General features: G+C 38.7%; 1 protein-coding gene across 4 annotated transcripts in view; it reads left to right on the top strand.

Moving 5' to 3' along the window:
- Positions 1 to 12589, top strand: part of snx9b (sorting nexin 9b) — a 36963-nt gene extending 24374 nt beyond the window's left edge. For 3 of the 4 annotated variants that reach the window (XM_036582042.1, XM_036582041.1, XM_036582043.1), the window contains 7 exons: positions 382 to 485; positions 1001 to 1078; positions 1229 to 1305; positions 8393 to 8482; positions 8720 to 8834; positions 10226 to 10317; positions 10540 to 10587. In XM_036582042.1, coding sequence (XP_036437935.1) covers positions 382 to 485; positions 1001 to 1078; positions 1229 to 1305; positions 8393 to 8482; positions 8720 to 8834; positions 10226 to 10317; positions 10540 to 10587 — 604 coding nt within the window. Of the gene's footprint in view, positions 1 to 381; positions 486 to 1000; positions 1079 to 1228; positions 1306 to 8392; positions 8483 to 8719; positions 8835 to 10225; positions 10318 to 10539 lie in introns of all 4 variants that reach the window. The other variant, XM_036582040.1, reaches the window with a different exon arrangement.
- Positions 12590 to 12604: the final 15 nt, after the last annotated feature.

Here is a 12604-nt window from a genome sequence, read left to right as displayed (position 1 = left end):
CATACTTTATTTTTCTAATTATTTTGAAATGCAAATATACGTAAAAACAAGCTTTTCGTATTTGTAGTCCTACAGTAGGCTTACTAATTGAGAAGATGCACCACATAGCTCTGGATTTAAATAAAGGAAACTGTTGCTTTGAAAGTAGATCAGATTTTGCCAGGCAATTTTGTAACAGATACTTTTCTTTTTCTTATTTAATATTATGTGGTTAAACATTAAAGACATAATGTGTGTATGTTAAAGTGGAGACGTGTTAAGAAAAATGTTCAATGAAAACTAAAATGTCTGAATATTTGTATCTCCTCACTGTGTATATGTATGCGTGCGTGTGTGCGTGCGTGTGCGTGTGTGCGTGTGTGTGTGTGTGTGTGTGTGTAGGGAACAGAAGTGTGAGCAGTTCAGTCGTTTCACCAAAGCGATGGATGATGGAGTGAAGGACTTGCTGACAGTAGGACATGAGCACTGGAAGCGCTGTACAGGCCGTGAGTGACCTCTCCAAGCCTACAAACTAACCACCACATCTTACTGAGGAAACACCAGCCCAATAATGACCACCAATAATTACTACCTTGTTCTGGCTAATAACAATAACCAGTTCAATATAAACAATCATTTAAATTGTTGCTGTTTAAACATTACTTCTACACCACTGAGATTTTCAGTAACAAAGTTTGGCTATACGTTTGTCAGTGCATTCACAAGTGAGATGAGGTGCCACATCGTTGGCTGTTAATCCAATATTGGACCAATAATAATTCAGTTTTCCCTTTTATTGGTGAATAATAACTTTACCACTCCTATCATTCTCTGATCACACTAGCATCAAGTCTTACAGGAAAGATTTTCTCATGATTATGCCAGCATTTGCATTTGAAGTTTTAAAAAAGTCCAAAACTAATTGCTTGTCTTCCTTGTACTCCATCTATCCTTTTCACAAACACACAAAAAGTATATTTCCATTGTGGTTAGTAATAGGCGTTCATATTTTCTCTCATAGCCCTCCCTAAGGAGTACCAGCGCATTGGCAAAGCCCTCCAGAACCTGTCATCAGTATTCACCAGCAGTGGATATGAAGGTACAGGATGCTGTCTGGTCATTCCCATCAAAATATATAGATGTTATGATGGTTTATGGCTTTGGGTAACCATAATTAGAGGTGCAGCACTGCCTCTTTTTAAGTGTGTGGTTCCAGACTGTGAATGTGTGGTTGTTGGGTTTCCTGCAGGAGAGGCCACGCTTACTGACGCTATGACAGCAGCTGGGAAGACCTACGAGGAAATCGCTCAGATGGTGGCAGAACAGGTACACTCAGACTGTTCAGAGCACAGCATCCTCTTTGGCTCCCCTTAAACCTCAGAGGACGTGTGTTGTTTTGTAGTCGGTATCATGCCCAAATAAGACAGTCCAGGTCTAAGCCACTTTTGTCTGTGGTAAAAATTAGTGCTGTTTTCGAAGATCACTCTTCTCACACCCTGCTGTAAACAGAAATGCTCCAAAGCTGACACATTTTGTGCTGTATATATTATTTTTCCCCTGAATGTCAGTGGGTCATCTGAATTATGAGATTAGTTGAGATATTAACATTGCTATATATGCTATATGGCCAAAAGTATGTGGACACCTGACCATCATACCTGTATGAGCTGATTGGACACTCGATTCCAAAAACATGGGCATTAACATAGAGTTAGCCCCCCCTTTGCAGCTATAACAGCCTCTCTACCTTTCTGGGAAGACTTTCCACAGGATTGTGGACTGTGTCTGTGGGAATCTGTGCCCAATCTTCTCATCCACTAATGTTGGATGAGAAGGCCTGGCTCGCAGTTGACATTCCAGTTAATCCCAAAGGTACTCAATGAGGATGAGTGCAGTGCTCTGTGCAAGCCACTGGAGTTCCTCCACACCAAACTCGCTGAACCATGCCTTTATTAATCTCGTTTTTTTGCATGGGTCACAGACATGCTGGAACAGAAAAGGGCCGTTCTCAGACTGTTGCCACAAAGTTGGAAGCATACAATTGTCTAAAATGTCTTTGTATGCTGCAGCAATGACAATGTAATGTTGGCATTGTGCATTGCAGTAGGCAGCGTTCTCTTGGCATTCTCCAAATCCAGATTCGTCCGTCAGACTGTCAGATAGAGACCCAGGCCAGCCAACACACTGCAAGTGAGCGATGCAACAGAGCACAGGCAAATTTCACGCAGTTCAACACTCGGCAGCCTCGTTTAGTAAGTTTGCGTGGTCTGCCGCTTCGTGGCTGAGCTGTCTGAACTTATACCTCACCAGAGGGCAGTGAACAGCCTGCATCTTGTGTTGAGTTTTTTGTCTGTTCACTGAAATATAACACAAAAGCTTAGATAGACTGTTGCAGCATTCTAAAGGCTAAAGCACACTGGACAAGAAGTTCCACACCACCGTTTAGCAGACAGTGCACAGCTCAGCCATATCATATAAGAGGCGTAGTGGAAAATCACAGATAAACTAGAAGCCTAAGCTCATTTACCCTTTACTTTTATAATAAGTTACTTCTCAAACTTGCTGTTTTCCAGCAAAAAGGTGAAATACAAAGTGAAATACGATGTGAATAGTCTAGTAACGTTAGCTGAGGTTAAAAATTATTATCATTTGTCTGTTTATCTTAAACACTTTGGCTTTCCCTGTGTAAATTACAAGTCACAGGTCATCTAGTACAGCAACAAAAAGATGTTGAGTGGTGTCACTGTCTTTGGTGGCATCTACTCAGAGCCTGGTGTTCTAACAATTTGTCCTACCCATCAGTTGCTCTTACTGCACATACACATATGATTAGTACAGTTTATTAACTTAATATTTCCAACATTTTATTGTGTTATATATTTATTTGCATGCTTAGTTTTTTGATGAGATTTGGGACGATCTTTCAAAAACACTATTTATTTTCCCGGGCTTGAATGGGTGTTCATAGTGAAGTATAAAATGATGACACATCCTCAGAGGTCTATACTTTGTATTATATTGAAAGTAATTTGAAATTTAACTATGAATGAACCTGTTGGAGAGCTGTCAGCTGTATTCTAAGGCCCTGTCCACACATGCAGATATTTTGAAAACACATGCCGTGTCTGAAATGGTCATCTAATCACTACCATACATTCGAAACATACTATTTTTTACACTACTGTAAGGAACAGAATTCATGATGGTACACAGTAAACAATTTTGAGTGCTACGTCATACGGGTTTAATCATTACTGTGCAGCAGCAGATTCTGTTGGATGAACACTATGAACATGATGTCATCATACAACAGCTGAGTTTGACATGAGAAGAGCATATTTACCTCTGTAATCTGGCGTGCACACCGTCAGCAGTAAAATCACTCAGCTTCACTCGGCCAGACTGTTTTTTCGCACGATACCGGTCACGGTATAATTGTTTGTCGCAGTGTTATTGGATGAATCATACATAACACAGTCTGCAATTAACAGTTCTCGGTGGAACCAGAGCCAGCTTATGGGGAGCCTGGCCTCTTTCTGTTTCCCCTGCTATATCATAAACATGACCGCGAAACGCCAGAGGGCGCCGGTGAGCGAGTCCTCAATGAATGGGGTGAATGGGGCTAAACGACTAAAAACAAAAAGTTAAAATAGTTTCTAATCACGTGCCCAGAGCTTTCCTTTAATTTTGTAAAGTAGAATGACATATTTCACAAAATTAAGAAAACTTGCCTGTATGATTCCTTTTTTCCACAGCAAACGGGTTTTGGGCAGCAGAACACTGGCATTACTGATACTGAGTGCTGATTGGTTGGCGAGTGAAGCAGCTTATTGGCTGTTTACGCTCACTGACGTCATGAACGTACACGAGGTGCCGTTTTAAACTCCTTTAACTCGAGTTCAAAAGCACTCAAAAATATAACAGGGCTGTTAAATGTTTTATGCAGTTCATTATTCAGGAAATGAATGTGATCTTTTATATTAAATATGTTTAAGCATTTGTAAACAATGATTTTGCTCAAATCCTGCGTTTGAAAAACCCATAAGACCTTACAGAGTGGTACTTCTCCTCTCTACAAGTTCTCTGGAGGAACCTCAAAAGACTTAGGTAGATATGTCGGTCTTTTTGTAAACATAAATATATTCGTAAACAAACGCGACTGAATTCAAACAGCGAGACGTTTTACAGTCAACAGTACTGGCTGTACAGTCTGATGACTGACTGATGGTTATTTACTGTGTGCTCAGTTATTTAGTGGTAATTTTGGAGTTAATAACATGTTTATAACTGAATTTGACTATTCTTTTTCATGAAGCCGCTGTGTGGAGGCGACAGAATGTCATGCGCTCAGTTGTTGTGAATGGAGGTTCAGCTCGACTGCGAATATTAAAAATACTTTAGTCTTTTTAGTCTTTTTTGGTCTTTTTTGGTCTTAATAATCATTAACCAGATTCAAAATAAATCCTAGCATCATTATTCAAATAGGGTGAAAAGCTGGAAGAAGTCTCGGCTTCTCTGACTGATCAGGACTGTGGACGTTTCAGAGATGGTGTCGTAGCCATGGCAACGTAAAAAATCCCACACCAAGTGGTTTTTCTTTCGCTTTTACAGGTTACAAATCTTTTGGAATCTGAAATATCGATTTCCCGAGGTCTGACGGTCTGCATAAATTCTGCCGCGTTTGTAACACGCCAGCCTCAGCCTTGTTAGAAGGTCTCTGCTTTAGCTTTGTAACTTTGGGCTCCAAATTTTGCGCAGTGCACATGCTCAAAACGTTCGTCTTGATGTGTATGACATCAAATTTGAGTGTTTTAAGTCGTTTTAGCATCCTTGTGCAAACATAGTGATTTTTAAAATCTTTTTTATGTTTTTAAAATATCTGGATACGTGTGGACGAGTCCTAAGTCCTCCATGACCTGCAGTCTCTTCTACTGAATTACCTCACTGTAGACTGCATTTTTATTTTTTTTTTGTCACTCATCATTCTGAATATTGCTGGTTTCCTGCTTCTTTTTACTGCTTATACTTCCAAGAAATGCATTGAATCCTGATGCTCTGTCCTTTCATAAATGTGAGGTTACTTTCTATTAGGGTTGCACAATACATTGATGAGCGTTATCGCAGTATTGGTCTCTTTAATACTGATACCACAAAAGACTGCAGATTGTAAATAAGCATTCAGTAAATCACAATGTGGATTTATTACATGAATGTGAGAATCCTCAGATGTTCCACATTTGGGGGCTTGGATGCCTCAGTGAATTCAGTGATTTAACAATGATAAATAATTTTGGTGAAAATAATGCAGGCCTGTCTTTTAATGTGTTTTTAATATATTGCAGTATGCAGCAGTCTAATTGCTGTGTGGTATTTTGACCATATCATACAGCCCTCTGTCTTATATATCCATCCATGCTTGCTTTCCTGATTCGGTTCCCTTGCTAAGCAGAAATGTCGACATGTTCTTGGCTGATGCAGAAGCTCAGGGCCAGGCCAGATGCTGCCTGGAAACAAGGGAACAGGCTTGGCTCTGTTTTCCCCTCTCTTTTCAGCCATTCCCTGCCTACCCTTCACATTCATGCTCAGACAGACTGTCATTCAGTTGTTAGCTTTCTACCATGTTCATTAGCCCTGATTGCTGTAACATGCACTTAAACAAAATCCTGGTTGTTGTTGTTGTTGCTGTTGTTGTTGTTGTTGTTGTTGTTGTTGTTTGATGTGTACGCAGCATCCACTCGGAGGACTTGTCTGGTAAGCATCCATGGCTTTGTGTGGACCATACAGTTCTGAACCTCCCTTACTTGTAGAGCCTTCTTATTTTCTTTCGTTATGTAAGGATGACACATCTTTGTACATTGATTCAATCTAAAAATGCACAAAAGCTGATGTGAGTTTAGGCAGATATTAGTCATGGTTGTTGTGAGTTGCTGTGACTAATTAAAATGCTCCTCCTCAACATGGAGTTTCACAGACTGAGGCTTATATAAGACATTCAGGGACGCTTCTGACTACCAAGTCTTTTTTCGATTTGCTTGCTAATTAGATTGAGACCTTGGTCTGTTGATAGTATTCGGATGACATCACAATCACGCTGCCACCATTTTGGTAGACAACTTCAAGTTCATTCAGCAGTGCTGTGGCTGTTTATAATGAGATAAAGCCATAAGTGACCCAGCAAAGACACTGATACATTTTTTGGGTTACTTTTTTAAATCTCATTTTTAAAGCATATTAACTGATATATTTCAGTGTATTCCTTTGGGTTTGATTTCTTGCTGTAGCAATAACAAATAAAAACTGAAATCTGCTACACGTTTGGATTGAATCCATGGGCTAGTGTTGGCTTGACTCTGGTTGACCCTTCCATGCTCAGCCTACAAAGGCATACTTCCATATCTACTGTTTCTAGGTTGGACAACGTTGGTTAAAAAAGAACATTGGTGAAAATTCTTGTTTAGGGGTGCTACACAACACTAGCCACGATAACATGCAGCCTAATAATCCGTTAATAATCGGACTAATAGCTCAATCGGAATACACCTCAATCAGAATAGACTAGTCTGATTGAGGCCATTCGGAATGCAGTTTCTATGCGATTGAATGAGGTGAGTAATCCTGTAAATAATCCATTAAACAGAAGAATAATAACCATGTGAACACCTGTATCCGATTACATTCCCAGTCAGAAAGTTTAAGTATGTTCTGTGCATGTGCGTCGTGTCAAAGTGACAGTTTATAAAGTTCAACATGGCGGGAGCAGAAACTGGTCTGCAGAGGAGACGAAGTTTATGCTCTGTTTATGCTCTGATGGGCGTCCAGTTTATGTGTCTCAGAACACGACGTCTTCCTCTCAGCCTTCTTTAAAAAGGACATGTAAAGTACGTTTTCCTGAGTCTGACATCATTTTGAAGTAATTAAAAACATAAACACTGCTTACCGCTGTTCATCTCACTCTGACTGGACTCATGTGATACTTGTCATGGTAACATCTACGCTAAGTGGTAATCTAGGCATGCAGGTTTTTTGGATCAGATTAATTGTAGTGTGCGTGTAAACGGAGACTTTCATCAGATTGTTGAGTAGAGTGAGCAGATAAACACCTCAGTCTTAATCTATAATCGGAATGTATTTAATCGTATTGGCAAAAATCTTTGCATATAAACGCAGCCAGTGAGTTTCCCATTTAAATAGTTATGCTACCAAGCTGGACTACAAGCCTTATTCAGATTGGATTAGTTTGACAGGGAGATGTCTGTGAGAGCTTCTTTACATCTCTTCTGTGATAAAACTCTTGCGTCCAGATTACCAGTGAATTGCAGCAGGACGAGGGAGTTTCTACCCTTACAGAAAAGTCACATACATTTCACATTTGTACGTGAACACGTGGTTGTTGCACACGATAATCAAATGTTTTTTCACATGTGAACACCTTTTAACTTGTATTCACACATTTTTTCACGTGAACATGTTTCCACGTGATCACATTTTTAACGTGAAGTGTGCAAAAAACATTTCATTTTTGTAAGGGAAGTGGGTGGTATTTTCTACAAACCTCAATGTTTGCATTACATGTGATCATGTGATCATTGTAAACGACTCCATTATACCACTAGCTGCCATTATAATTGTAGTATAATAGTTGTAGTGATTCTTGTTTAGAGTTGTTGAGTTTCCTGTTAAGCTATAAGCCGTATTCAGATTGGATTAGTTTATCGGGGGATGCCTGTAATAACAGTTCTACACAACTCCTCTGTAACTTTTGCATCCAGGTGGCAAAAACATTACAAGTGAGCTTCTAGTGGGCTGTATTTTCTACATTATTCATGGTCGTATGATCATAGAGAGTTAAAGTTGATAATAATGTGAATATAAAGTAATGCATATACCAGTGGCTGTCAGTACAATTGCCTCTTAATCAGCCTGTGAGATCCAGCCAAAAACTGGGTTGTGCGGTTGATGAAGTCGATGAGATTTGTCCCAGTGTTCTGTAAAGCTTGTCCAATCTGACATCAATAGCTACAAAAGAACACATTTGTGGGTGGAGCATGAATAGGTCACTTAGGACCATAATAAGCGTGCCCTTATTAAACATGTTGTTTTTAGGGGCTTTGGCTTATTTAAGTGTACATACGACCCATAATCTGACTCATTATTTTCTTGTAGTAGTCAGTGCTTTTACTTTGAATCATTCCCTGTTGGTTTTCATATTTTCACATAGAATGTAGTAAATTTAGATTTCCACATGAAACTCTGACTCTTTTACTTCTGCTGTTGGTGAAACTGGTGATGTATTTAACTTTCCACACTGTTTTATTATGGGGGAAGACAGAGAAATGTGTGTTTGTGTTTATGTGAGCAGCTGACTGTATTGAGCAATATTTTTCTCATATTTATGTGCTTTCTCTCTCTTCAGCCTAAAAAGGATCTTCACTTTCTCATGGAGACCAACAATGAGTACAAAGGGCTTCTAGGATGCTTTCCTGACACCATCGGAGTTCACAAGGTACTAATTATAAAACACTATAAAGATGGCGCTCTGAGTCATCCTAGTTTACAGGAAACAGCTGTGAACCGCTGGCAAAGAAACAAACAGAAGTCAGAATAAGAAGTAAACATTATCCTCACAAACTTTCAGCAGAATCAGTGAAACCAAAGAGGCTAGCACCTCCTGGTGGATGATTAAAGTAGATTACATATTAAGTACAGATTGTATATTTATGTTATGTTTTGGTCTTTCTAGGCTGCCATAGAGAAGGTGAAAGAGGCTGACAAACTGGTGGCCACCAATAAAATAACCGCCACAGAAAAGGTCACCATGGGCAAGCGAGCCAGCACCATGTCATATGCATTGCAGGGTAATGTACCACTCTTTCAATTCAGCTTAAAGGAATAGTTTATCCAGAAATCAAATTTATACATTTTTCTCTGTTTCTGTAAACGTACTTTATCAGCATGTTCGGTGTCTGAAGTTTGCTTCGTTGATGAAAAATATCAAAGTACATCACATAAAACTGCAGTAATAGCCATTTTGAAGCTTGTATTTTGTCCATAATTCTGTTTATCTGCATGCATAACACTGTCAGGACCCACATAACTAGGTCTGTTTAAGGTTTGAGCTCTCTTTAGCCTGTATACTATTTCAGAATAAAAAGTTAAAAATCTCAGGTTTTGAGATCCTGCTGGTGTAGATTTCCTCTCTCAATAATGCACAAAAATGTGGTCTGAGTGCCAATAACTCCCCCTTGTGAGGAATCTGGATTAATTGTAGAAAAAGAAATATTTGTAAATTTAACAAAATCAACATACAAAATCCATTTATATGCTGCTTCTGTTTTTGCACAGTGAAATTAACAAATTGTTCCACTTAATTGGGATTAATAGTTTTTAGAAGTAATATTATGTTGTTTTATCTCAGTGCTAAAGTTCTTTAAAGGGGAATTCCACTGGTTTTTAAAAAGTTCTGCATAGCTTAGTCATTGGGATATAAACATAATTATTCAGAGTAGTTTGATGTGAAATGCTTCATTGTAGAGAAACTTACTGACTCAATTTTTTTTCAATGGACGTGATGGGAACCAGGAGTCACAATGTCTACAACACAAACATAAACCTAATTATTTACTGTCCAAGACAATCAGTCAAACTGTTTCTGTCTTATGTTTATATGTAATGTTGGTAGTGGATAAATATTTACAAATCTTGAAAAGTAATTTTATTGGGGACTATTTAGCCTTTAAACACCCGTCACGTAACTCTCCACGATGATTGTATACTTAAAAAATACTTTTAGTATGTTTTAGGTCAAAATCATATCACTCAACCTTTATAAAACAATGTTTCAGGCATCGGGCAGCATATTCATAATCATTTTTGTAATAACTTCCTGTGAGTTAGCTTTTAGAGACATTTAAGTCTTTGGACATCTGGTTCCCATCAGTACCGCTGTAAACCACTCTAAACTGATAAAAAGGTATAATTCCCCTTTAATTGATCCAGTTTTGCTTGCACTAGAGCTGCCTGCTCGAAAAGCTTATATACATCCCTGGTAAGCTGCTTGTACTTGTTAGCTATATTAGCCTCATACCAAACATCAAACATGTTTTGGCTGAATTAGCTTTCGAGGTAAAGAGAAAATTGTATGAATTGAATTTATATCACTATTTCTTTAACAACACAGCATCCAGAGACTTTGTTATTGATGTCTGAAGCTTGAAACCCAATACCTGTCTTAATTTTGTCCCTGCAGCGGAAATGAATCACTTCCATAGCAACCGCATCTATGACTACAACAGAGTGATGCAGTTGTATCTGGAGCAGCAAGTGAAATTCTATGAGACGGTAAACTGATTTTAAAGCTTCTAAAAGTCCATCCATTCATAGACGTTTTGCACAAACACGTAGGCCTGCATGTAATTCAGGCATATTTTTAGCATAGATAGTGTTTGGATGGGTCCTTCAGCACTTGTGATGAGTAATGCTGAGAAATGAATGACTGAATTGGTGAATAGACGTATGTTGATGAGAAAGATCTATACAGTGAATGCTGTTTTGCACCTATAGATTGCTGAGAAGCTGAGACACGCTCACAGTCAGTTCACGACCATGTAAAGAGAAGAGGACTGCACTGAGCCAGGCACTGCTGCACATACAAGGCCCTCTCTCTAATTTCCTGTCTCTCTCTCACTCGCTTGCTCTCGCTTTCTTTTCAGTTCCTCTTTCTTTTTAAGATCTTTGTTTGTCTATGACCTCAGTGCCATAAAAAGCTTCTGTTGATCTCAGGCCAAAGGCAGTTAGCTAAAGTATCACTTAGCCTCTCTCTCTCTCTCTCTCTCTCTCTCTATTAACACAAACAGATCTCCCAACCGTTCTCATTTTTTTAATTAAATGGATACTTTGAGTTTTTCAACCTAGTCTCTGTGTATAGTACGAATAGCATAAGGTTGACGACACAAATAATAACTTTGACACATTACCCTGAACAGAAAAGCACTGACTTGAAGCACAGTTATAATAGAACCTAATGGAAGCAAAGGCACTTGCCCATTGGTTTCTATTGTGTTTTGTGAACCAACACATTTCCTCTTCTGTTCAGTAAGAGAACTTATCGTCTGTGGTAAATGACCGTGCAATATAGATTCAGATTGAGATAAGTTTGAAAATGTTGAAGTGTTCCTTTTCCTTCAAATCAACAGCCAGTCTTCCTCCAGAAGCAGTGAAGAGGCTATATGAGGTTAACACCTAGTACTGCATCCATCATAATGCTGTGCATTACAGTACTGTGCAAAAGAGACCACCCTTTGTTTTATTTAAATTCCAGTCAAAATGGCTGTTATGCATTATTTATTTTTCAGCATCAGGGAGAAAAAGCAAAAAGCAGATATTAGAGATCAGATATTACAGTATTTGCTGTGTCAACCATTTACCTTTATTACAGCTTCCATTCTTTCCACACCTCTAAAGTCCAGTCTCAGAAGTGGTTGCATTTTCTGCTTCGCGTAATCCAAATTATTCCAAACACATTGTGATGTTGAGGTCTGGACTCTGCGGTGGTCAGTCAATTGATCTGAGAACAGCAGCTTCTTTGATTTGCAAAATTTTCATCTTTATTGTCTGTTTGATTTTCTCACTAATGGCTTCTTGACAGAAACACCTGTGGATTTTTTTCAGAGCAAGAGTATTGACAGTTTTGGTGGTCCACCAACTCTTGCGCAGTTGTTAGGAGTCCCATTTTCTCTATCTCTTAATCGTTTTTGAACTCCAGTTTTAGAAACTTCTATTTTCCCCACTTATTTTCCTTTGACTTTCCACCTCCTTATGCAAGTGGCATATACTGAATCTCTTTTGACATCTCCTGAAAAATGAATAACTTGCTCTTAATGGCCATTTTGACTTTTGCACAATACTGTATGTTGTTTCAATTTGTCACATTCAGAACCACTTCCAGCCATCTTTGTCTGTGATATCCTAGTCTGTCAGTTTACGTATCCAGAGAAAGACAGAGAAGAGAGTCTTACATGCTTTCTACTGTGCCATTTTCTGTGTGCACTCTTTTGCAATAGCAGAGGTGCGGCCTCTTTCACTGTGCCTTTATGTGTGTGCTGAAGTTCAGCATGCTTTTTACGCCGTGCACTTTAATGAGGTGTTTTTCAGTGCAAAACTATGTTCATTACAGTGCCAAAACGTATATAAAGATAAGTCTTTATGCACATCTTTCTATATACACGCGTACATAGACACATGCGTACATGCATAAACCCGTTTGACATCTCTGGAGTAGATACAGGAGGGCTGGTCCTTTTTTTTGCGCCATAGATTTCATTCAAACATCAAACAGGTGCTTTATGTTTCCTTCAAAGCCAAATGACGAACAGCTTTACTTTTTTCGCCTGTCGCTAAGCAATTTTCTCTGCCACGTTGCCACCGTGCAATCTGTTTTTCTCATGCACTTCTTTGTCTTCTCACACTGAACGTATATTCTTTATCCAATGCATGTGCTTCAGTTCTTGATGTATCATTTTATGTATAGCAATGTTTGCACCAGAAATTATTGAAGAAAAAAAAACACAAAAATAATTCTGATATGATTTAATAAACCCTGATTTGTACTCTCTCCTTCTGGGATTAT

Source organism: Colossoma macropomum, unplaced genomic scaffold (assembly GCF_904425465.1).
Source record: "Colossoma macropomum unplaced genomic scaffold, Colossoma_macropomum, whole genome shotgun sequence".
Taxonomy (NCBI): Eukaryota; Metazoa; Chordata; class Actinopteri; order Characiformes; family Serrasalmidae; genus Colossoma; species Colossoma macropomum.
This window is presented reverse-complemented; position numbering and strand designations above follow the sequence as displayed.